Below are 25466 nucleotides of genomic sequence, written 5' to 3'. Positions count from 1 at the left end.
TGTAAATATGGTCCCCTAATGTTACTGTTCATAGATTTTTAATTATTTCACTCGATGAAACAATGGCATATAAGTATTTACTTTTATCAGAATCTGAGTTAGGTGGTAGCATTTCCAGATGCCTACAAACTGCTCAGAGTATGGCGGAGTTGGAGAGACATATAAATAAATGTGAAGAGGGGAAGTGTTCCAAATCAGGTGAGAGCACAAAGAAGGAAGCAGTAAAAATGGAGAAAATCAGAGAGGCCCCCAGGGAAGAAGTCAAGTCAAGCTTAGAAAGTAGTATCATGGAAAAGGCAACCTTCCAAGCAGAGGGTACATGATTATCAAAAGCAACACAGAACATATAAAGAAAAACAGATTATTGCTCAGTGTATCTCAGGCATGAAATTCTTTTGTTTGTAAGAATAGTCAGAGGCCAGTTTATGTACAGCTTATATTCCTAAAAGAAATCAACCTTGAATATTCTTTGGAAGGACTTAAGCTGAAGTTTCAATATTTTGGCCACTTGATGCAAAGAGCTGAGTCATTGGAAAAGACCCTGATGGTGGGAAAGATTGAGGGCAAGAGGAGATAGGGGTGACAGAGGATGAGATGGTTGGATGGCATCACTGACTCAACAGACATGAATTTGAGCAAACTCTGGGAGATAGTGAAGGACAGGGAAGCCTAGTGTGCTGCAGCCTATGAGATCGCATAGAGTCAGACACGATTTAGTGACTGAACAATACAACAAAAGCCAGGGAAACTGCTTGAAATGTATTTTAATGAGAGAGTAAAATGGATGCCTTTGAGTTTATGCAAGACAATTATGAGAAATACTGTGTAAATAGATTGAAATGGTATGAGTGATAGAGGATGACTATTTAAGAGACAATTGATATAATCCAAGTGAGAAATAATGAAAGCCTGAATGAACATTGATGGAGAAGGAGTCATAGATTTGGGAGAAGCTAGGGAGGGAGAATATGTAGGACATAGTGAATCTGAAGGGGAGATAAATATAAACATTGCAGAATACTCCTGGATTTCTTATTGAGTGCCTAGATAAATGTGACATCATTTTTATGATGAAGAATTATGGGCGATGTGGTAGGTTTTGGTTTAGAGTACAGATGTAGTTGTGAAGGCTAAAATGTGAGATTTCTATGGAGCTTCTCAGGGTGGGGTCACTGTATGAGATTTCTCCGGCCTCTCTGACCTTAGTCTTACTGTTCTTCATTCCGTTCTACACAGTGTGGCAAAAGTAATCTTTCTAAAACTCAATCCTACTTATGTAACCCTCTCCTGCATGAAACTTCTCTACGACTGCATATTATAGTCATTGACTGAAGCCCTTACCATGATTATTTGGCCTCTAGCGGCCTCCCCAGCCTAACCTGTTGTGAGTGTACCTTTTTATCCACTGACCTACATCAGACCCAGGAACATGTTTTTTCTTCATTGAACCTATTCCTCAGATTATTCACATTTCCTTTGCTATATCACTTCCTGTAGGAAGCCTTCTCTGACCCCAAAATCTTGGATAGGTACTTTTTAGGTAGTCTCAGAGCAGCCATACTTTCTCTATCACTTACTACACCATCTGTGCAATTTGCCTGTTAATTATCTGTCTTCCAGTAGATTATATTCTCCATGAGCATATAATTCATGTTTTTTTGTATACACTTATCTAACACAGTGGCAGGCATGTGATAGACTGGATAGATTTTTAATTAAAAATTAATGTCATGTAGGAGACTTAATAAACTGGTATTGAGCTTATTAGAGATATCAGCAAGATGGTCACTGGAGTTCATAAAATACATCTTTAAAGATATTTGTCATATGAGCACAGATTAGGAAATCAGAGTAAATTATATTGCCCAGAAGCACAGTAAAGTAAGAGGAGTGGAAGAACAGTCATGTTGCCTTGTGGAATCTGAGCAATTGAGTGACAAGTGGTAAAGGGCAGCCTCCTGAGAACACTAGAGAAGAGTGGGCCAAAGACAGAACATGGGTGGGAGCACTAGCTCTCCAGTCCTACTTAGACAGGACCGAACTATTGGGAAGTGAGCTTTGGAACTGTCTCAAAGCTGTATTTGCATAGCAAGCACAGTGGAATGATTTCCAGGAGGCCAGTGTATGTACATATGTTGAAGTTTTGTTTTAGCAGATAGTTTGATATCTTAGAGGGTTAATATAAAACGCCCCTTTCTTCTTTTCCCAGTTTTTCAGACAATTTATATAGTCTGTGCCTGAACCATCACAGGCCTCGTCTGTCAGAGATGACTAGTTATTTCCTAATAACTTACAGAACACTGAGGTCTCGGTTCTAGTTGTGTACGTCAGGTCGAGACTACACTGATTTGACGTGCATTCCCACTCATTTCCAGCCTTCTTTACTGCTGGTGTGGCCACATGGCTAAATTCTCACAGACACACGAGTAAACGTTAGGTGTTGAACTTTCAGTTTGTGCCCTTAAGGTAAGTGTATGGGCCCCTCTTCATCCTCCCCTCTCTTTTGCTGGAATTCAGGCTGGCGAGCCCCCTTCAACCTCAGCGACATGGATGCTGCCACAAAAATGACAGAGAAACAGGAGAGGAAGCCTGGGTCTCCGATACCACAGTCGTCTCATTAACCTTAGATATCTTACACCAGAATTGTTAAATGAGAGCGAGGGTGGAGGGGTACTTTCATTTTATCTTATCTGCTTTCCTACCTGCTCACTCTGGAGAATAGTCTTCAGTTGGTGTTTACCTTAATACCTTTTCTAAGAATTAACTCTAACCTTATCTTATATACCTAATTTTATATATATGTATATATTACATCTGTAACTATATATTACATATATTACATATAGCTATGTAATATATTCACCATATACTATGTACATACTACTTTATATATATATATATATGTAAAATGTTATATATATAGTATTTTAATTAGATTTCTGGAGCACATAAAATATTTATTTAAAACTGTTTCAATGATCATACATCTCTTAATCCCAATTCCCTAGTCATTGAATTCTGGGGAGAAAACAGCTAGTATCAGAATATTTTTGTGTGTTTATGTATTTAACCCAAAACATACACAAACATACCCACTCACTTATATGTGTGTATCCACACAAATAGGTGTATTTGCTTCAAAACTGTTATTAACTCATTCAATGAGAAAACATGTGCCAGACACTATTCTAGACCTTAGAGACACAGTGAACGTCGTTCAGTCATGTCCGACTCTTTGGGACACCACGAACTGAAGCCTGCCAGGCTCCTCTGTCCGTGAAATTTAACAGCCCAGAATACTGAAGTGGGTAACTTATCCCTTCTCCAGTGGATCTTCCTGACCCAGGAATCAAACCGGGGTCTCCTGCATTGCAGACAGATTCTTTACCAGCTGAGGTGCCAGGGAAGCCCTTAGAGGCATAAAGTAAGCAAAAGAGATGTGATTCCTACACTCACAGTCTGTTTGAGGAGAAAGGAAAGCAAACAAATATATATATATAATGATATGTTATGGTCTAGGAATATTCAGGGTGCTCTCTGATAACCTAGAAGGGGCATTGAACACAGACTGGGAATATTCACTGATCCCCATAGCTTGAGGTTCCACCACTGATTCCCCAGAGTTCTTGAATATTCATATCCATATTTGTATGTGTACTTACACATTAACATTGATTGCAAATACATTTCCATCTGTATCATGAAAGTTTTTAATATCTTATTAATATGTTTCACAAATGTTAAATTAGGGTCAATAACATTACTGTATGAATATTCTTACTTTCAAACTTCAGTATGATTTTGTTTATGCTTATAGTAAAAGCATTAAATAATTTGGCCAGATTTTATAAGTAATATTTTTGCCAAAAATATGATCAAACTAGTTAGTAGAGGAACAAATATTAGGCAACCTAACTGAAATACATCAGGTACATATAATTAAAAACTTGGTTTATTTCTTGAATTGTCCTATTTTTAACAAGTTATTTTTAAATGAAGTAGATTCAGTGATATAACAATACTCTGTCATTTTATTATAATTCATTTTCATATGTTTTCAAAGCTCCCCTTTCAAGATTCAGTTAGCAGGAACACAATGAACTGTTAGAGCATCTGTCTCACATTGAATGGTGCTGGCCAAATGCAGAGATTTATGAATTCGCCTTGTTGACTATCAGTCATCTGCTGATATTAGTTCATTATTTACTTCCATAAGATTGTATTATATTGATTCACTACTTTGCTAAACATTACCAAGCTCTTCTGATTAACTGTCAAACTCAACTACCCATAACACAACCAGAAACCCACAAGAAAAACAAAACACAGACATATAACTAATAAAATGGGAAATTGTAAAAAATCATGTGTTCAAATCAAGGCGCTGAGCTTCAGGCTTCATCACTGGCATGGGAAGAGCTTGCAAGTTGTCACTTCCATCTTTGCAATTAGAGAAAGCTGAACAAATGAAAATTGAGGACTTCTATTGCATTCATAGGAGAATTGAGGTGACAGGCAAACTGCCATCCCAACTTGGGGAGAGGCAGGCACATCCATGTGTGGATCACAATAAACTGAGGAAAATTCTGAAAGAGATGGGAATACCAGACCATCTGACCTGCCTCTTGAGAAATGTTTACACAGGTCAGGAAGCAACGGTTAGAACTGGGCATGGAACAACAGACTGGTTCCGAACAGGAAAAGGAGTACGTCAAGGCTGCATATTGTCACCCTGCTTATTTAACTTGTATGCAGAGTACATCATGAGAAACCCTGGGCTGGAGGAAGCACAAGCTGGAATCAAGATTGCTGGGAGAAATATCAATAACCTCAGATATGCAGATGACACCACCCTTGTGGCAGAAAGTGAAGAGGAACTAAAAAGCCTCTTGATGAAACTGAAAGAGGAGAGTGAAAAAGTTGGCTTAAAGCTCAACATTCAGAAAACTAAGATCATAGCATCTGGTCCCGTCACTTCATGGGAAATAGATAGGGAGAGAGTGGAAACAGTGTCAGACTTTATTTTTTTGGGCTCCAAAATCACTGCGGATGGTGAATGCAGCCATGAAATTAAAATACGCTTACTCCTTGGAAGCAAAGTTATGACCAACCTAGATAGCATATTAAAAAGCAGAGACATTACTTTGCCAACAAAGGTCTGTCTAGTCAAGGCTGTGGTTTTTCCAGTAGTCATGTATGGATGTGAGAGTTGGATTTTAAGAAAGCTGAGCACCAAAGAAGTGATGCTTTTGAACTGTGGTGTTGAAGACTCTTGAGAGTCCCTTGCACTGCAAGGAGATTGAACTGGTCTGTCCTAAAGGAGATCAGTCCTGGGTGTTCATTGGAAGGACTGATGCTGAAGCTGAAAACTCCAGTACTTTGGCCACCTGATGCTAAGAGCTGACTCATTGGAAAAGACCCTGATGCTGGGAGGAACTGGGGGCAGGAGGAGAAGGGGATGACAGAGGATGAGATGGCTGGGTGGCATCACTGACTCAATGGGCATGAGTTTGAGTAAACTCCAGGAGTTGGTGATGGACAGGGAGGCCTGGTGTGCTGCGATTCACGGGGTCGCAAAGAGTCGGACACGACTGAGCGACTGAACTGAACTGAACTGAACTGAGGCACATCCAGAGAGACACAGCTAAGATACTTTTACCTGGAGGAGATGCTGCTTAAACAGCACACACTGGTAGAGGTATTTAAATGCTTATTTTCATAATTGTTAGATACTGAACATGTCCTCATGTGAGAGTAGGGAACTAGTAAAGCCACGACTTTTGAAGGAGCCCCACATATTCATGGGATTTTACCTCCTGGAATCCCACTAGATTCTCAGGCTACAGACCTAAGATATAGCCATTCTTCACAATAGCAGAGGAAGGGGTAAGGAGAAGAATCTTTTTGAAACAGTGCCCAGAGCCTTTTCCATAACCAAAGCCTGTGTCCAGGGGAAGGCACTTGGCCGGAGCCTCAGCCCAGCTCACAAGAGGCTATTCCTCCCACTCAAGCTGCTCCAGTCTTACTTTCTCACCTAAGAAGATATGAGAAAATGAAATGCTATCAACAGAGATCAGAGCATCACGGAAATAGATTGGGCATGCTACAGCCACTGCAGGGAGGAAGGAGAAGGGGGAATAAAGCCATACCAGAAGAGAAACACTTGTGATGTTACAGTCTGAGACACAGGCTGCCTAAAAGCCTGAGATCAAATCGGATTTTATTAATAGTTCAGTCTCCCTTTCGTACACCTTACCACCACACCCACAAGATGCCTGTAGACTAGCGGAAGCCTAGAGCAGAAAGAGCTGAAGGCGCCGGCTCCCTGGGAGAGGGAGTAGCTAGGAAAGCCCAAGGTCAAGAGTGGAAGCCACAAGAAAACAAAAAAGCCTTGAATCCCGAGGCACCTGTAATGACAGCAGACATTAAACACAACCGTCTAGCCAGATTAATTCAAATCCTATCCTGAGGGTCTATTTATGTCAGTCCCTATTCCCCAAATTAACATGGTCAGCTTTTAGCAAAAAATTATCAGTGATGTATGTCAATTACACTGTACTAATACTTGGAGTAAAAATTAGAAGGCATGCCAAAGGGAAACATTAAAAAAACACAGTTGGAAGAGAAAATGCAACAACAGAGACTCAGGCATGACAGGGACCCTGGAATTATAAACTAAGGAATTTAAAGTAACAATGATTCATATGTTAGTACCTCTAGTGGAAGAAGTGAACAACCTGCAAGAAGAGGTTGGTTATAAAAGCAGAGAAATGGAAACTCTACACATCAAAAACAATAATAGGAATAAAGAAGACAGTAACAGAAATGAAGAATGACTTTAGCAGACTCATCAACCAACTCTGAGGCTGAAGAATGAATAATTGATTAAAGCAAAGCAAAGTCGCTCAGTCGTGTCCGACGCTTTGCAACCCCATGGACTGTAGCCCACCAGGCTCCTCCGTCCATGGGATTCTCCAGGCAAGAATACTGGAGTGGGTTGCCATTTCCTTCTCCAGGGGATCTTCCCCACCCAGGGATCGAACCCAGGTCTCCCGCATTGCAGGCAGATGCTTTCCTCTCTGAACCACCAGGGATTAGCTAGTATGATTAGCTAGTATTTCAACTTTCAAGCTGAAATTCAAGCAAAAAAAAACCTCAATTGAATAAATAACAACAAAAGCAGAACAAAGCATTCAGGATCTGTGCCGCCATCTCGATCGGTGTAACAGAGCCGTAATCGTAACATGAGAAGAATAAAGCGAGAACAGAAGGAATACTTGACATAATCGTGGCTGAAACTTAGCAAATATTAATGACTAAACCATAGGTCCAGAAAGCTCAGAGGACACCACAAAGGATAATTATCTACAAAGAAAAACAAGGAAAGACACAGTCATATCATATTCAAACAGCAGTAAACTAAAGGCAAAGAGAAAATGTTTGAAAAAAAAGCCAGAGCAGATAAAAGCAATCACCTTAACTATTGAAAGCTTCTCAGGTGGTGCAGTGCTAAAGAATCTGCCTGCCAATGCAAAGCTAACAAAGGCGCAGGTTCGATCCCTGGGTCGGCAAGATACCCTGGAGGAGGTCAGGACAACCCATTCCAGTATTCATGCCTGGAGAATCCCATGAACAGGGGAGCCTAGTTAACTATGGAAGATTAATAGCCAGAGAAATCTTTTAAACAAGAAATGCTGATCATATCACTAGCCAGTTTAGCATGAACTCTGTAAAGCTTTGGCAGTGCTCGTGGAAGTCATTTTTATCTTAGCAGCATCAAGCCGACCTTGGATGTTCTGGCCTTTGCTTTCCCCTCACCTGCTCTTCAGGAAACCCTCCTCTCTGTCTTCCCACCTTGCTGGATTCTCTCCGTTCCTCACAAGGCCGTGTTTCCTCGTGTCTCCGGGCTGGCCTCCTGTGCATATTCTCTCCTCAGCCTTGCCTGGTGACCTTGCTAACTTATCCCCATGTTTCTTTGGGGAAGTCTAACCCAACTTCCCAGTCTACGTAGATCACCCAGTTACAGTTCATCATAGACCCAGCTGTGATGTTATATTATTTTGTGTTGTTTTGGGGAAAAAAAAAGAAATCTCATACACAACTGATTGGGTTTGGCTCGCATTCCACGCACAGCTCCACAGTGCCCAGCACAGAATGGGAACTCAATGCCTGCTTGCTTTATAAAAGAAGGAATAGATTTCTTGCTTTTATCCTAAAGAATAAATGCTTATCAGTTACAGATCATTGGGCAAATAGTTTATTTAAAAAAACTATATATTGACCTCCTAGCCTCTGCTATGCACCCTTTTACATTCTGGGGAGAAGATGACAAACAAACTCTAATCCCTGAATTTTAGGGGGGCTATACAGTCATGTAAACCAATAGACAATTCAAAAGGATGTGATATGATGGAGGTATGCATAGGGCCAGGTCATAGTTGCCTTTTTGGGTGAAGTCCTACAGAAGGAGCAAGTGGAGCTGTGTGTGTTGGCCCAGTGTGCGTCCTTTGGGTGCAGGAATCTTTGCTCTGGTTTATTGCTGTGTCCTCAGCACTACAAACCACCTGGCACTCAGTCGGTGCTCAATAATTTATTAAGACGTGTTAAAAAGCAGAGACATTGCTTTGCCAACAAAGGTCCGTCTAGTCAAGGCTATGGTTTTTCCAGTGGTCATGTATGGATGTGAGAGCTGGACCATAAAGAAAGCTGAGTGCCGAAGAATTGATGCTTTTGAACTGTGGTGTTGGAGAAGACTCTTGAGAGTCCCTTGGACTGCAAGGAGATCCAACCAGTCCATCCTAAAGGAGATCAGTCCTGGGTGTTCATTGGAAGGGCTGATGCTGAAGCTGAAACTCCAGTACTTTGGCCACCTCATGCGAAGAGTTGACTCATTTGAAAAGACCCTGATGCTGGGAGGGATTGGGGGCAGGAGGAGAAGGGGGCGACAGAGGATGAGATGGTTGGATGGCATCACCAACTCAGTGGACATGGGTTTGGGTAAACTCTGGGAGTTGGTGATGGACAGAGAGGCCTGGCGTGCTGCGGTTCATGGGGTCGCAAAGAGTCAGACATGACTGAGCGACTGAACTAAACTGAACTGAGTAGGATTTTGGTAATAAAAAAGAGGGATGTGTGAAAGGGAAAAAAAATTCTAGGTAAAGGAAACCGTGTGTTGCCCAGACTGACAAACTATCCATGTCTCTGCCATTTCAACCTGGAATATGAAAATGGCTTCATTCAGATTGCAAAAGCCTTTCACTAAGAAAGGGACATAAAGATGAAAAGGGTTTGGGGAAAGGGATATGAGTTTTGGATTTATTAAATCCATGATGTATTCACATAAGCATAAAAAAAATTATAAATCCCTCACAATATGATGTACACTATAATTAACCTTTCAAACATGTTCTAGATCATAAAGTAGTTTCTCAGTTCAAAAATTTTAAATTAATAGAGTTTGAGATAATTAGATGTTATGACAATATGTTATCCGAGTACAATGTCTGCCTCTAATGTATAGAAGTTTCAACTTTTTTATTATTCAGATATAGCGTGTGTGGGTGCTTATGTATGTGGGTGCTTATGTATGTGGGTGATTCACTTCAGTCATGTCTGACTCTTTGTAACCCTGTGGACTATAGACCATCAGGCTTCTCTTTCCATGGGACTCTCCAGGCAAGAATACTAGAGTGGGTTGCCATGCCCTCATCCAAGGTATCTTCCTGACACAGGGATCGGACCCATGTCTCTTAGTCTCCTGCATTGGCAGGTGGGATTTTTACCACTAGCACCACCTGAGAAGCCCATCAGATGTAGTAGTACAGTTATGCATTAAAATTTCAACCTTAAAAATAAAATTGCAATCTTTCATACTGTGGGGGTTCCCAGGTGGCTCATTGGTAAAGAATCTGCCTGCCAAGGTAGGAGACACAGGTTCGATCCCTGGGTCAGGAAGATCCCCTGGGGAAGGAAATGGCAACCGTTTCCAGTATTCTTGCCTGGGAAATCCCATGGACAGAGGAACCTGGTGGTCTACGGTCCATGGGGTTGCGAAAGAGGCAGACACAACTTAGCAATAACACAACAACAAATTTCATAGTGTGCTTCTACTGTATTTGTTAATATTATTATTACCATTTTGGGGGGAAGGAGTGATTATTGGGCTCAAGGGAAAGGTGGGGTGGAGTGGGGAAGTCAACATTTTGTTGCCAGAAGTCCGTAGTTTCTGCCATTTCTACCAGCAACCAGCAGGTGGTATCAAACAGTTTTAAGTTTCTCTTCTATTGCCGTTTTTGTGCCTATTTGGTTTCTGAGATATCTCCTTCCTAACTTGCGCCCCACACCCTAACCACAAATACTCACTTCCAAGCATTTGATGGGTATAAAGGTCTCGAGGATTTTAAAAAATAGTTTATTTTTTTTTTAATTGGCTGAAAATTCTTTACAATTTGAGGATTTTATTTTTCTGGTTTAAATATGCCCCAACCTTCCTTTCAGAGTGACGTTACACTGGGTATCTTGCTATAATCAGAGGCATCGTTTTACATGCGGTAACTCTTTTGGTTGCTCTAACAACAGGATGCCTGCTTTCTCAGTCACTCAGCCATGTGACTTGTGACCCCACGGACTGTAGCCCCCCAGGCTCCCGTGTCCATGGGATTCTCCAGGCAAGAATACTGGAGTGGGTTGCCATTTCCTTCTCCAGGGGATCTTCCCCACCCAGGGATCCAACCCACAGTGGGAAAACACTACTCCTAATCCCCGCTTTACAAATGAGGAAATTTGTGGAACAAAGATGCTAGGGAACTTCCTTAAGGTCACAGAATTAGAATTCAGGCATCTGGCCACGGAGCCCACAGTCTCATTCTCTGTGTGAAATCGTTTCCCCGATTTGATTTTCTCCTTTTAGTGTCTATTTTCAGTCAAAACATAGCATTTCTTTTCTTTGACACCATTTACTCAGCTACTATGAACTGAGGTTTTCGGCACCTACAAGTTGGAATAAGAAATACTATGCAGAATAAAATCAGAATGTAAAATACCTATGTGTTAGATATTGTCTGAGGAATAGTCACATATTTTTCACATGTATGCATAAAACTTTAGTGCTGAAAGCGCTTTATGAACTACTTGCCTGTTATTTTACTGTAAAAGAAAATTAGGCTTTCCAAAGAAGCACTGAGTTTCAGCGGTCCTTTGGAGGTGATAAGGGAAGGCACAGTCTGCTGAAGTAGTGTTGTGGAAACATTCATTTATAGAGGCCTTACGAGGAACAGGAAGATGCCCACTGCTGGGAGATGGGCACGTGGGAGGTGTGTGAACTCTTTAGGCCAGTGCACCTGTTGAATGCCTAGCTTTTCTATCTACAGTGTGATGGGACAGAATAGGCTGAACTAACAGAGAGAAAAGCTGGCTTATGAGAATCTTATCCCTGCAGTATAAAGAAAAAAGAGAAGGGAGGGAGGGAAGGAGGAAGAGCTTATAATCAGTGTTAACAATTTCCATGTCAAGTTTCCACAGTCAGATGAAAGAAAATAAAATTTAGATACAGGGGCAATTTAAGTATGGTGAAAAAGATTTATATTGAAATTGCTGTAACATTTTATTGGCTTGAGTGACTAGACTCAAATCTAATTTTAAGCTAATGGTATGGACTCAGAATCATAATTAAATTTATGGTCTGCCATAATTTGAATATGCATTTTTTTTGTAGATTTTTCTTTGTTAGTCCACATTAATGTATCTGTCATTCCCCAAAATTCACAGTTGAATTAGAAATGATTAAAAGTCATTATCTCTTGTTTAAATTAAAAATTTTGCATTTTGTCTTATCACAGAAGCAAAGAAGGGTCACTTCAGGAAAAAAGTGAATTTCCCTCAATGTTAATTCCCCAGAGTAACTAATATCAATATGATTATCTTAGATAATACCCTTAGAGATTTTGTCCTTTCATGTTTATCTGATAAAATACCAAAGAAATTAAATAATAGAAAAATCACTGGAAGCATTTACAGACAAATATTTTAGCAGCCTCTGCCAGAGGCAATGGGTAACTTTTGGGTCAAACAATGGGCTAACCAAAAAGATTTAAGAGGAAAACCTGGAAATGAATTGTACATTAAAATAATTAAACAATTAAAATAACTTAAAAAATAATAGAAAAAATCTAATTTTTTTTTTTCTATTTCAACTGAACTTGAAGTAGAAACAAAGTTTCTAGTTCATCATTCCAAACCACATGCTATCTTATTCCTGAAAGTGGTAACTTAAGATGAATGTCCGTTTTGATTTTTTTTTTGTTTACTAAGTTCATACAGTATATCTATATTGACACACAAATTCCTATGCATAAACTTTCATGAAAACTGGATCATGAAACTTTTCAAGAAAAAAATGTAGATTTTTTACAGTCAATGTTATCCCAACTTTATTGTTGTGGTATCACTAATGTAGGTATTAAAAAATTTATTAAACTATTTCCCAATCACTGATTACTACCTTTTTACTTTTACAAGCAGCATTCATAATAAGGAGCCTTGTGTATCATTTATCTTTAAATATTTTCCTGCTATCACTATGGTAAGGTAGGTTTCTGATAGTATTAATAGCAACAAAAAGAGAATTAAAATAAATAACATTTAGTAAATTCCCACAATGTCCCAGATTTTGTGGTAAATACATACTTAACTTTCACAACATTCTTCTGAAGTAGACATAGTTTAGAGATCTGTTTTGAAGATATGGAACATGAGGAGAATAGTTGAGAAACTTACTCAAGATCACACAGACAGCAACTAGTGGAGCCAGAATTCAAACCCAGCAATCTGACTGTAAAGCCTTCTGAGGACAGAACTACAGAGGTATCCAGTATTTCATCCTGCCCTGGCTCATCTAGAAAAATAATTCCTAGGTCTCAGGGGAGACCCATTCAAGTTGTTTGAAGTGATATCAACAAAAATGGTGGAGTAAGAAATACTAAAATCCCACATCTTCATAAAAGCAATGAGAAACTGGTAAAACTGTTGAAAATCAACTTTTTCAGAACTTTAGAAATCAGCCAACAGTTTGCAACCCTGAGTACACTTATTTGAGAAAAATTGTAGAATCTTGGTAAGAATAGTAATCTTTGTGGTACTGAAACTTATACCCTAGTCTCATATCCACACTGAAAGCATTTACAGACAAATATTTTAGCTGCCTCTGCCAGAGGCAATGGATAACTTTTGGATCAAACAATGGGTTAACCAAAAAGATTTAAGAGGAAAAGCTGGGGAATCAATTGCACATAAGTGATTTGAAAAACACCAATGTATTTCTTAGAATCTAGAAGGCCACATGGATACGCAGTTATGTGAATACCCAAAAATGACTGAGAAAGCCCACAGCACTCCCCTCTCATTGACCTTGAGCCTCTATACAAGCAGAAAGTGGATGCTAAGGCAGAGTTGGCAACTGCGTGGCTGAATGTTGAAGACATACCCCAACCTGCATACAGAATCACCTGGCAAAGACAGAGAAATTTATGCTTTCCAGGGTTTCAGAAAGTCTGTCAAATCATTAGATAGCCATTAGGCTAAGAAAACAGAGACTTCAGTGGTCCCAAATGAAGAGAATACAGAATTTAGAGAATTAGTTGAGATAAGTCACTATACAAGCAGAGTCCATGAATACAACAAGTTACAATTGAAAAAGACCCTGGAAAGGGCAAGAATATAATTTCCAGAATTGCCACATTATAGTATTCAAAATGTCCAGTTTACAGCAAAAATATAAGGTCTGCAAATTTAAAAAGTATATACCATTTACAAAAACAAAAGGATTCATTAGAAACTGTACCTAAGGAAGCCCAAGTGTTGCAATAAATAAAAACCTTAAATAAGCTACATTAGATAAACTAGAACAGCTAAGGGAAACCATGTCTAAAGAATGAAAGTGTACTAATGATGCCTCATCAAACATAGAATATCAAATCAATAGAAATTATAAAAAGTAAACAAGTAGAAATCCAGCAATTCAAAAGTACGTAACTGAAAAGAAAAAATTACTAGAGGATCTTAATAGTGGATTTATGCAATCAGAAGAAAGAATCAGTGAACTCAGAGAGAAGTCAGTTAAGATTCTTAAGTATGGGAAAGAGGGAGTTAAAAAAAAATGAGGAAAAGTAATCAGTGCCTAAGACACGTGTGGCATATTATCAAGCATGTCAATATATGTACAGTGGTAGTCATGGAAGGAGAGGAGAGGGATAAAGGGATTAAAATATTTGTGAAATAGTGGTCAGAATTTTTCAGCTTTAATGAAAAACACAGATCAACTCATTCAAGAAGCTCTATAATCCAGACAAATCACAAGAGGAAAAGATTCCCTGCAGATCAATCTCTCTTATGAATATAGATACAAATGTTCTCAACAGGAAACTAACAAACTGAAACTGGCCACATATAAAAAGGATTGCACACTTGTGACCCAAGTGTAATTTACTACAGGAAAGTAAGGTTGGTTAAACATACAAAAATCCATCAATGTAATAATCCCAAATAGATTTATGGAATATGGAAAAAAAGAAAACACACCATCCTCTCAATAGACTCTGAAAAACATAAAACATCCTTTCATGATAAAAAAAGTCAGTGAACTAGCCCTTGAAAAGGACCTCTTTAACCCAATAAAGAGGATATTTAGAGGTGAAAGATTAAAACTTTAGTTCTACCATCAGGAACAAGATAAGGATGTCTGCATTCATCAGGTCTATTCAACATCATACTACAGGCATAGGCCAGGGAAATTAGGCAAGAAAAACAAATAAAAGGCATCCAATTTAGAAAGAAAGAAATAAAACTCTATATGCAGTCACTATTCTTATATATAGAAAACTTTTAATAAACCACATAAAAGCTATTAGAGATAATATAGTCAGGAAAATGTCAGGTAGAAGATCAATACACAAAAAAAATCAGCTTTGTTTCTATACACTAGCAATGAATAATCTAAAATGGAAACAAATGTATTTCTATTTACATAACAGCCCAAAGAATAAAATGCCTATAAATAAATTTAAGTTTAAAGGTGAAAAACTTATAAATTGAAAATGACAAAATGTTGCTGAAAGGAACTGAAGTTCTAAATAAGTGAAGATGACATGTATGTCCAATTAAAATGGATAGATATATCACATTTGGGGATTGGAAGGTTTATTGTAGTTAATATGGCAATATTTCTCCAAACAAGGAATTTAATGCAATATCTACCAAAACTCCAAGGATATTTTTTGAAAAAATGAGCAAACTGGCCATAAAATCATAGGGAAGTGTAAGGGACCCTGAATGGCTAAAATAATCTTGAAAAGGAAGAAGAAATTTGGAGGACCCATGCTTCCCAATTTCAACACTTACCCTAAAGCTATGTTATCAGAATTGTGAATTTTGTATAAGGAGAGACATGTAGATGAATGGAATAGAATTGAAAGTCCAGTATATATATGGCTGAATCCCTTCAGTGTTCACCAGAGACTACCACAACACTGTAAATCGGCTGTCAGTTCAGTTCAGCTCAGTCGCTCGGTCGTGTCTGACTCTTTGTGACCCCGTGGACTGCAGCACGCCAGGCTTCCCTGTCCATCACCAACTCCCGGAACGTACTCAAACTTATGTCCATTGAGTTGGTAATGCCATCCAACCATCTCATCCTCTATCGTTCCCTTCTCCTCCCGCCTTCAATCTTTCCCAGCATCAGGATCTTTTCAAATGAGTCAGTTCTTCGCATTTGGTGGCCAAAGTATTGGAGTTTCAGCTTCAGCATCAGTCCTTCCAGTGAATATTGAGGACTGATTTCCTTTAGAATAGACTGGCTGGATATACCCCAGTATAAAATAAAATGTTTCAAGTTTGAAAAAAAGAAGAATTGAAAGTCTAGAAGTAAACCCATCTTTGATCAGTTGATTTCATCTACAGTGGTAAGATCATTTAATGGGGAAAGAAAAGTCTTTTCAACAAATGGTGTTGGGGCCACTGACTATCCATATGCAGAAGAATAGATCTGGACATCTACCATATATAAAAATCACCGCAAAAAGGACCAAAGACCTAAATGTAAGATCTAAAACTATAAAATCACAAGAAAACATAGGCTTAAATCTTTATGACCTCAGATTAGGCAACAATTTCTTAGGTGTAGTACACCATTTGTAATCCCTAAAGATAATTTCATTGATCTATATCATCTTCAATGCCAGGATAATATCAGTCTTTCAGAGTTTTCCTAACATTTTGCTGACAATACTGTTTTTAAAAGCATCTCATTATTGCTTTTTTTCCTTGACTGCTGATGAAGTTAAATTTATCTTCATGTCAATTGCATTTATGTATGTGTGTGTGCATGGGGGGATAGGTTGTTGTTTGTATGTGTGGGTCCATACTGTCTTGTATTCTATTTAATTATTGTACTGTACCAAATTCTCAAAAGGAAACACCATCTAAAATCTTTCACAGTTTGATACATGTTAACACAATATATTTCTTAAATGTGTTTTATAGTATTGACTCAGCAGCAAGTGAGCTAAAATTATTTTTAGCTAAATTTATCTTTCTACCTTTCATTCCTACTACTACCATCTTATTCCCAGATTCATTCATTCATAATTAAATAGAATTACTGCTATTTTGAATTGCTAACTCTATGGTAAGTGAGAAAAAAAAGCTGCTTTATTTATCCTAAGGGAAAGTAAAAAATAAAATATAAAAGAATTTCATTATATGAATGAACATTTCTCCAGCCTTTTGATTCTTTTAATTTAATATGTCCTGTGTGTACATAATTGGGCTTCCCAGGTGGCACTTGTGGTAAAGAACCCTCCTGTCGGTGCAGGAGACCTGAGACACACGGGGTTGATCTCTGAGTTGGAAAGATGCCCTGGAGGAGGGCATGGCAACCCACTCCAGTATTCTTGCCTGGACGATCCCGTGGACAGAGGAGCCTTGCAGGCTACAGTCCATGAGGTCACAGGGAGTCAGACATGAATGAAGAGACTTATCATGCATACATGCTTGTACATAATTAATCCTCTTGAATCACTGATAAAGCAGGTCACTGTAGACATTTTGATTGCTGATGTTGTGACTGTCTTCTGAGTTATTGCTTTCTTTTTACTTAACCATTGTGATTTCCCCAAATGACATTCTTTAAACCAATGGAGGTATAAACTACTCCTTAAAATTAGGGATTAATATTTTATAAGGTATAACATTTAGTTGCTTGTTTTATTTTTCTGTAGATTCTAAGCCTCATTATTAAGGAAATTCCATCTTCACAATACTAACCAGTCGAGAATTAATTTCATACTTAGCCTAGCTATGCTTAGAATGAAGAACTACTTAATCATAGTTCTGTTGTGGTCACTAGTGTGGATGACTGGTCCATTGCTTAGAATGAGTCAAATAAATGATGAAAAAATTAATGTGAAGCTTTGTGAAGGATCTTTTAAATTAATGTTAATGGGAAATGGGTCAATTTCAAGTACCTGCTTTCCTCATCGGACATTCTACTTCAGTTTCACCAGTCTTTCTAACCTCAATGGTACTTAAGAGGAAAAGGAGATTCATACAAACAAAAATGAAAAAGCAAAGCATTTCAGAGTCGTCACTTCCAAAAAATATAATAACCACTTATGATAATTAACTGCACTATTTTCTTTCAGAAGATTTTTGTTTGTTGCTTTTCTAGTGGCTAAAGGTGGCAGTGAAAGTGCCTTTTGAAAAACAGTGTTCCCAGTGCTGTCGTGCTAGTGTCTGTTGATGGCTTTGCTTCCTGTCATTCTGCAGGAGTGACAACTGTTCTAACCATGACGACTCTGAGCATCAGTGCCCGGAATTCTCTCCCCAAAGTGGCTTACGCAACTGCCATGGACTGGTTCATTGCTGTTTGCTATGCATTTGTGTTCTCTGCCCTCATTGAATTTGCAACTGTTAATTACTTCACCAAAAGAGGATGGGCTTGGGATGGAAAGAGTGTGGTCAATGACAAGGTAAGTGAGAACTTCTTTCTAACTGTGATTAAGTGAATCCCTCAACCCACTTAGCTTGTAACAGATACTGTTCCTCAAATTTGACATTAAGAACATTCAAACATAAAGCTTTCTTTTAAAGTATGCTCTTGCCTGAAATCCTTTAGGAGCTCTGGTGTCATTACTTCTGTTAAAACCACTTCCCAGCATCAGTTGAGCTCTGACAGTGTCCAGTACTTGCTAAGTTTTCTACATATGGCCTCTCATATAATCTCTACAACTTTATCACTAGGATCTCTTTTTAATTCCCTCTCTTTTTTTTTATGAAGAAGGTATAGCTTAGTGAAGTTATTTGCTTGCCCAAGTTCACACAAGTTAATGTTTACTTAAACCCAGATCTGCTTGACCCTTAAGTTCATGTCTTTAACCACACTGCTTTTCAGTAAGAAGATTTGGAAAAGAAAAGTGGGCATTAATTTTTACCAATTATAGACTCTCAGGCCCCATCAGTGGGCTGAGTGCTCTTCAGAGATGGGGGTACCATCGCTGCTGCTTGGATGTAAAAGAACTAACAGGACTGTGATTGCTCCCATGCTGTTTGGAATAAGGAAGTAGGTAGGAATGCCTGGGCATTGTCAGTTGCTCATTTACTCCACAAGAGAAAAAATATTTATCTTTGAGATTAACTTCTTTGGGAATTATTGATGTCTATTTTCCAGTTTCAGGTACTGAAGGAAGCGTGAGTTGTGTGCATTGATAAATAGGCCTTTTCTTTCTCAGTCTGCCTAAGAGGAGCCTTTGTATACATCACAATGATGTAAGGTTTTCTCAATAATAATAAAAAGCTCTACTTGGAAGGTTTCTTTTCTACAAAGTATCTACCTGAATACCCTTCCATTAAGTTTGGAACAGCATACTTGCTGATTTTCCTTTTCAGTTATTTGAATATAATTTTTTTCTAATTTATATGATGATATGGACATTGATATTGTAGTCTTTTCCCTTAACTTTGTAAACTGTAAAAGTTTTAACAAGTGCTCATTTATTTCATTTTATAAGCTGTATTCTGTATACTAATAGTCAATGAGTAAATATTAAAGAAAATCTGATTAATTTTCTATGCTTAACTCTTAGGTTATTTCACCATTCCCATCACATTTTATTGTTGATTTGTTTTCATTCCCCATATAGAATACTGCTTTTTCATTGCTATCTATGCAGTTACTTCTTTTAAGTTATATAAGTTACACATGCACTTTCATACTAACATTTTTTGAAGATAAAATGCTTTGCAAATACATCACAAAAGATAAATAGTGGTTTATGATATAAATCCAAGTAGAAATATATTGATATTTTATTTTTAATGCATTAAGTTGCCAATCAAATTGACATTGTGGTTTAGCATATCAAATAATATGCCTTCTTAACCACTGAACTTGGAAAATGCAAGTACCTATAAATGCAAAAAAACCCAGATTCCTGATAATGCATTCTAAAAGCAATACCCTGACAGAGACAAATACTAGATTTAAGTCTATCCACATATCAGATAACATGTAGTGCAGATAAATCTCAGTTGAAATCATTTATGCTCCAACCTAATTTGCAGGAAAACAACTGACAAAATTTGTATTATCTCAGTTCTAAGTGTTTCAAATTCAGTGGTTAAGTTAAAGGGAACCTGACATCAGGCTCCTTGCTTGTTGTTGACCATTTTTCCATAGCTAGAGTGCCAAACACAGTGTCAGGCAATTAGTAGGCACTGCAGAAAGTTTTGTTGAATAAAAGAATAAATTGATTTTTGCTATTAAATCTGGCAGTGTAATACTAATGACAACACTTTGCCTTCATGGAAAATATTTTAATACTTTACAGTGGTAAATTTAACAGGGGGTACTCATCCATTTTCATGGTTCAAATACATTTTTGGAGGTTTTTTCCTATTGGAAATAACCAGGTTCTTAAAGCTAAAAGGATGCATGTGGAACGCCTCAAACTAGCACATCTGCCTAAAAAAAAAAAAAACAGTGCAATTTACTCTGTTTTAGTTTTCCTTAGATTTAATTAAGTGGAAAACAGTAATTTTCCTGAAATACAAAGCTTTTATCCATAGGCCAAAATGGGATCCTTTTAGTTGAACCAGACTGGAGGAAGCCCTCATTTTTGGAGTTAGTAAACATGAGTAAATGCACTTAATGATCTGTCAATCCAAAGCATATATAAAAAGTTATTTAAGGTTTGTTAACTGGCAAGTATTAATTTGTCTCATGAGGATAATCACTCAGAGATTCATATTAATACTGTATGTTTGAAAAAAGAAATATGTATTTAACATACAGTTTATACGTAGATTGTGCTCTGATGATCTTAAAGGTTAGTTTTCGCAAACAGATAAATAAATTCACTTGCTTCATATTCAAGCTAAATTTGAGCCCTCTATTAGAAGACAAAGCCTGCCTTGCTCTGTGATCTTGCACAAGATTGTATACTACTTTTTGCCTCAGGTGTGAAATTAGTTAACAAAACTTTATCGATCGAAAAATTTAGTGCAGGATCAAATAATTCAACTTTGCTTATTTATACCTTTTTGTATATGAAAGTATCTATTTATTCAACTTCCCAAAGTCTTCTGGAACCTTCCTCAAGACTAATTCTTATACCTTATCTCTTGATTCCTTTTCCTCTTGTTCCTTTTTCAATATTAAACCATCAGTTATTATTTTCTTCTCTTACTTCTTCAAAGCCATCTTCTCTTTTTCAACTGCTTCCTGTAAGTTTCTGATGATGCCTAATATACTTAATTTACCATAAAGGCAAAAGCAAAACTCTCTCCAGATTCTGTCACCCGTTCCCCCATCCTCAGATTCCCCATTCTTCTTCTTTTTCCATTCAAGCTTATTGAAAGCATTGCTTGTAAAGTGTATGTTCTCACTTTCAGTTTAATTTTCAGCTCTCTGTAATCAGGTGATCTTTCCATTTATTGTCCTGTAGCTGAAGGATTCCAGCCTCTACATTTTCAAATCAGATAATTTTTCATTTTTCTTAAGGGATTCCCATTGAACCCATTGAATACTGTTATACTCCAAGACTCCACTTCAGGTCCAAGTCAGCAACTTTTTCTCTTCTGTCAGACCTTTAAAACAGGTCTTAGAATATCACCTTCCTTCCTTAAATCTTGACAGCTGCCACTGTTGATTCTGTTCTTTGAGATTCTTTGCCTAAGTTTGGAGTATGTCCAGCCTACCTAGCATTTGCTCTTATTTATCCCCAAAGACAGTCATTTAAAATTATTTTTTTGTTCTTGCTATTACTATGTGATTCTCATTTTAGGGATTTACTGAAAATACTTGTAGGAATGTCAGCCACACTATGCATTGTCTACTGTTTATTATCTCTAAATAGATAAAACCTACCCATCCTCAGCACAAATACCAGTGTGAAGTGAAGTGAAAATGGCTCAGTCGTGTCCAGCTCTTTGCGACCCCATGGACTATACTGTCCATGGAATTCTCCAGGCCAGAATACTTACTGGAGTGGGTAGCCGTTCCCTTCTCCAGGGGATCTTCCCAACCCAGGGATTGAACCCAGGTGTCCTGCTTTTCAGGCAGATTCTTTACCAGCTGAGCTATCAGGGAAGCCCAATCCTCAGGAAATTTCTGAACACTTGCTTCCCTGACCCCTGAAAAATTAGGTCATTTTATAAGTATGTATAGTATCCTACTCTTTTGCACTTCATTCTTTATTACAGCTTATAACTGCATGCTTAAGTCCTAGCTCCTTCACTGTTCATGGTAACAATGATCACATTTATTTTAATAAATCATTTATCCTTGGCCCTTTGTACAGGGCTTACTGTACGTATTAGTTTTCAATAAATGTGGTGTAAATTAACTAAGCATAACCAAATCATAACCATAGCCCACACCTTTATCTTACCTTCCACAGTTATTATACCTTTCTTTCAACTTCCAGGTTCGTATATCCAACAGGTACCCATGTTCTACATGAACATAATTTTTCAATCTTTGCATATCTCTTTTAAAAGATGAAAGAAACAGCAAGCAACCAAAAAGTAAAATGTCCTAAATGCCTATTTTTTCATATGTATCTCACTTTATGGAAAAACCTAGTTTCACATACCAACAACTTGAAAGCATCCCTTGAGATCTAACCAGCTGTCAAATGTCCATTTTCCTACATGTCTGTCCATAGGCCATGCCCTTACCATCTTTCATTATTTTCAGTCTGTTTATTCCTCATTATCTCTAATCATGTCTTCTTTAAATCCATTCTGTATAGTAGTTCCAGAGGTATCTTTCTAAAACAGAAATATGATCATTTAGATTTTAGCTCTTTAATGAATTGCTGAAAGCAATTTTTCAAGCATCTCAGCTAATATGGCCCAAATATATAGCTTTCTGATACATTTGTTTACATCATGAATGATAAGAAAATATTTTGCTGTTTATTGTGCACTTACCACGATGTGCCTGGGAATATCTCCATGTCAAAATGAGGAATATAAGATTCATCAAGTAAAGTTACTTGCTCAAGATCACACATCTAATAAGTGGTGAATCCAGATTGAACAGATCTGAAGTCCATGCTCATATTCTTCCTCTAGCCATTAAAAACACCCCCAACTACCCATGCCTCTCCCCATCTCCTTGACGTTAGGTGTGTTGATCCCTCTTGCTAAAATGCCCTCTTCTTTCTTTCCTAACTGATGAACTACTTATTCCCTGAGACCTATCCAGTTGTATGTAATTGCCACCCACCAGTATGCTTTTACAGTACTTGCCACAAACTCCTTTTATGTAACCTCATCACATTATACTTTTATTGTAAACAAAGCTAGCAGTAGTTATATGACATAGAGGAGAATGGCTTTATCTTATTCGTTATTTCTCAGCTAATACCTAACATAGTGTTTAGCACATAGCTTTTTGAATTAAATTTTAAAATATACCTTTACTCTCTTAAGACTGTGTTTGCTTCTAAACATGAGTCAGTGGTTCTACACTGGCCAAGAAAAGCATATTCTTTGGAAATACACTACATATTAAATTACTGAAAACACAGGCATAGCACCATAAGATCCAAACTAACATGAACTGTGCCGTTATTTTGGGATTCACTCCATGGTAATCACATTGCATCATATTTCAAGTGTTTTTATTCATCTATTTGTATTTTTTAAGATCCTTCTTTGTTCCAAAAGCATTTCAGACAGTCTATCAAAAGAATGCATGTCCTTAAATTATTATACTATTATATAAATAGAAGTGGAAAATCAGGATGAAGGAAAGTAGACTGCAAATGTGCCCACCGTTTGGGCCAGAATATTAACTGTGGTCCACGTCTGTGCTGTGTGCGTTAGTTGCTCAGTTGTGTCCCACTCTTTGCAGCCCCATGGACTGTAGCCCGTCAGGCTCCTCTGTCCATGGGGATTCTCCAGGCCAGAATACAGGCGTGGGTGGCCTATCCCTTCTCCACGGGAACCTCCTGACCCAGGAATTGAATCAGGGTCTCCTGCATTGCAGGCAGATTTTTCACCAGCTGAGCTACCCAGGAAGCCCAGTCCATAGCTAGAATAGCTAAGATTCAAATTCTAAGCTTCTTGGCTATGAGAATGAACCATAGGGGGAAGCTTATTTCCCTTTAACCAAAAAATGGAAGTATAAATTTCCTCAGAAAAAAAAATCCTATACTGAATTCTCTTTTTTAAACAACATAATATGGGTTTTATATTAGAAAAGGTCTTCCCTTGTAGCTCAGTTGGTAAATAATCTGCCTGCAATGCAGGAGACCAGGGTTCAATCCCTGCGTCGGGAAGATCCCTTGGAGAAGGAAATGGCAACCCACTCCAGTATTCTTGCCTGGAGAATCCCAGGGACGGGGGAGCCTGGCAGACCACAGTCCATGGGGTTGCAAGAGTCGGACACAACTTAGCAACTAAGCCACCACTATATTAGGAAAAGTTGGGTGCTATTGCAAGTATGTCAGCATTTTCCCAATAAATGCAGTAATTAATTTCATATTGATGTTTCTTGTAGTCCCCTTCAATAAAAGCTGAAGGCATTACATTAACTTACAACTCAGTGAAGGCAATTCTTCAAGGAGCTAAGCTAATATGGTCCAAGTATATAGCTTTCTCATGGCACAATTTTATCCAAGGAAAGACTTTAGAGTACTTAGAGAAGTGGATGGACTGTATAACCTTCAAACAATCTTCTGTAAGTATCACTCTTCTTAGGATGGTTAGCAGACAATTAACAATACCATTATCTAATCAGGGAGCCTGTTGTTTTTTTTACAAATAATGGGCTTTCTAGTAGACACAATGACTGTAAAAAAGCGACATTGTATGTAGAAAGAGCATAGATTTGCCACTTTGGAAACTTGGGGTTTTCTCCAAAGACTATTGTATTTAGTATTATATTTATGAGAGCTCCATTTCCTTATGCTAAAGGACACTCTCTGAGATTCTTTCCGACTCTGAAACTGTGATTGCTATTTTCATTTATATGCAGGTCATTTCAGTACTAGGTGTCTACATTTTAGCTAAAGTGTTTACTCAATTTACTAATGCATCATTTTATCTAATACTCTAAGAAAACAGAGATTGATTTGCCACAATGGTGTAAGACATTTTGATTTTTATAATCAGGAGTTTCCCAGACTGAACTTTTAAGTATATATTTGGACACTCTAATAAGTAACCTCAGGATATTCTGATTCTTATAAAACATCCTTTAAGAAATAGAAAGTTTAATAGTATGTGTTATAATTCCTTCTCATTCCACTTAAGTAACAGCATCAACAGTTTCTATAGCAGCATAATTTTCTTTTTTCCCTGGATAATGTATAAAAATAAATCATTTACTGCTTTAGTGTATAACCATATTTCCCCACTTCTCTTTTATATGTCTCTATCACAAGTAAAACAATTTCCACACATATGTGGAAATTCCAGAGTGTTATTTTTCAATTGAGCTTATTTTATTATTTCCTAGTCTTCTACATCTATAGATGGTGCAATTGAGGACTTTAGGGATAATTAGATAATATAATTGTAGAACGCACTATTAGAATTCACTTCTGTTAATCTAATAAATACTTATTATACTCTACAAAATACTTTGTATGGTTATATGCATTGTATATTCTTATATATATATCATTCCAGTAGATGTCATTCATTTATCATGAAGCATACATTTTTTTGAGCCTGCACTGTGCCAGGAACTTGCTAGAAGCTCTGCATTGCCTAATCTCTGCCTTCAGGAAGCTTACAATCAAGTAAAAGAGGAAAGAAGGGAAACAGTTTTATGTGCCCCTACAGAGACAAGCAGTGAGGTGTGTGGAAGCACATGGCATGGGTGCTTTTGCAGTAGGTTATTATGTCTCAGTAGATGTGATCTTGAGCTGAGTCAGTATAAAACAGATGCTACTAGGGGACTG

The 25466-nt window shown here is 37.8% G+C and overlaps 1 protein-coding gene across 3 annotated transcripts in view; it reads left to right on the top strand.

Annotated features, from left to right (window-relative positions):
- The window catches only part of GABRA2 (gamma-aminobutyric acid type A receptor subunit alpha2), a 140565-nt gene that overhangs the window by 102277 nt on the left and 12822 nt on the right, over window positions 1–25466 (top strand). For 2 of the 3 annotated variants that reach the window (XM_043871103.1, XM_043871104.1), the window contains one exon: window positions 17818–18020. In XM_043871103.1, coding sequence (XP_043727038.1) covers window positions 17818–18020 — 203 coding nt within the window. Of the gene's footprint in view, window positions 1–17817; window positions 18021–24058; window positions 24239–25466 lie in introns of all 3 variants that reach the window. The other variant, XM_043871105.1, reaches the window with a different exon arrangement.

The sequence above is a fragment of the Cervus elaphus genome, chromosome 17 (assembly GCF_910594005.1).
Source record: "Cervus elaphus chromosome 17, mCerEla1.1, whole genome shotgun sequence".
In the NCBI taxonomy this organism is placed as follows: Eukaryota; Metazoa; Chordata; class Mammalia; order Artiodactyla; family Cervidae; genus Cervus; species Cervus elaphus.
The sequence above is the reverse complement of the archived record's forward strand: the minus strand, read 5'-3'. Positions and strand labels throughout refer to the sequence as shown.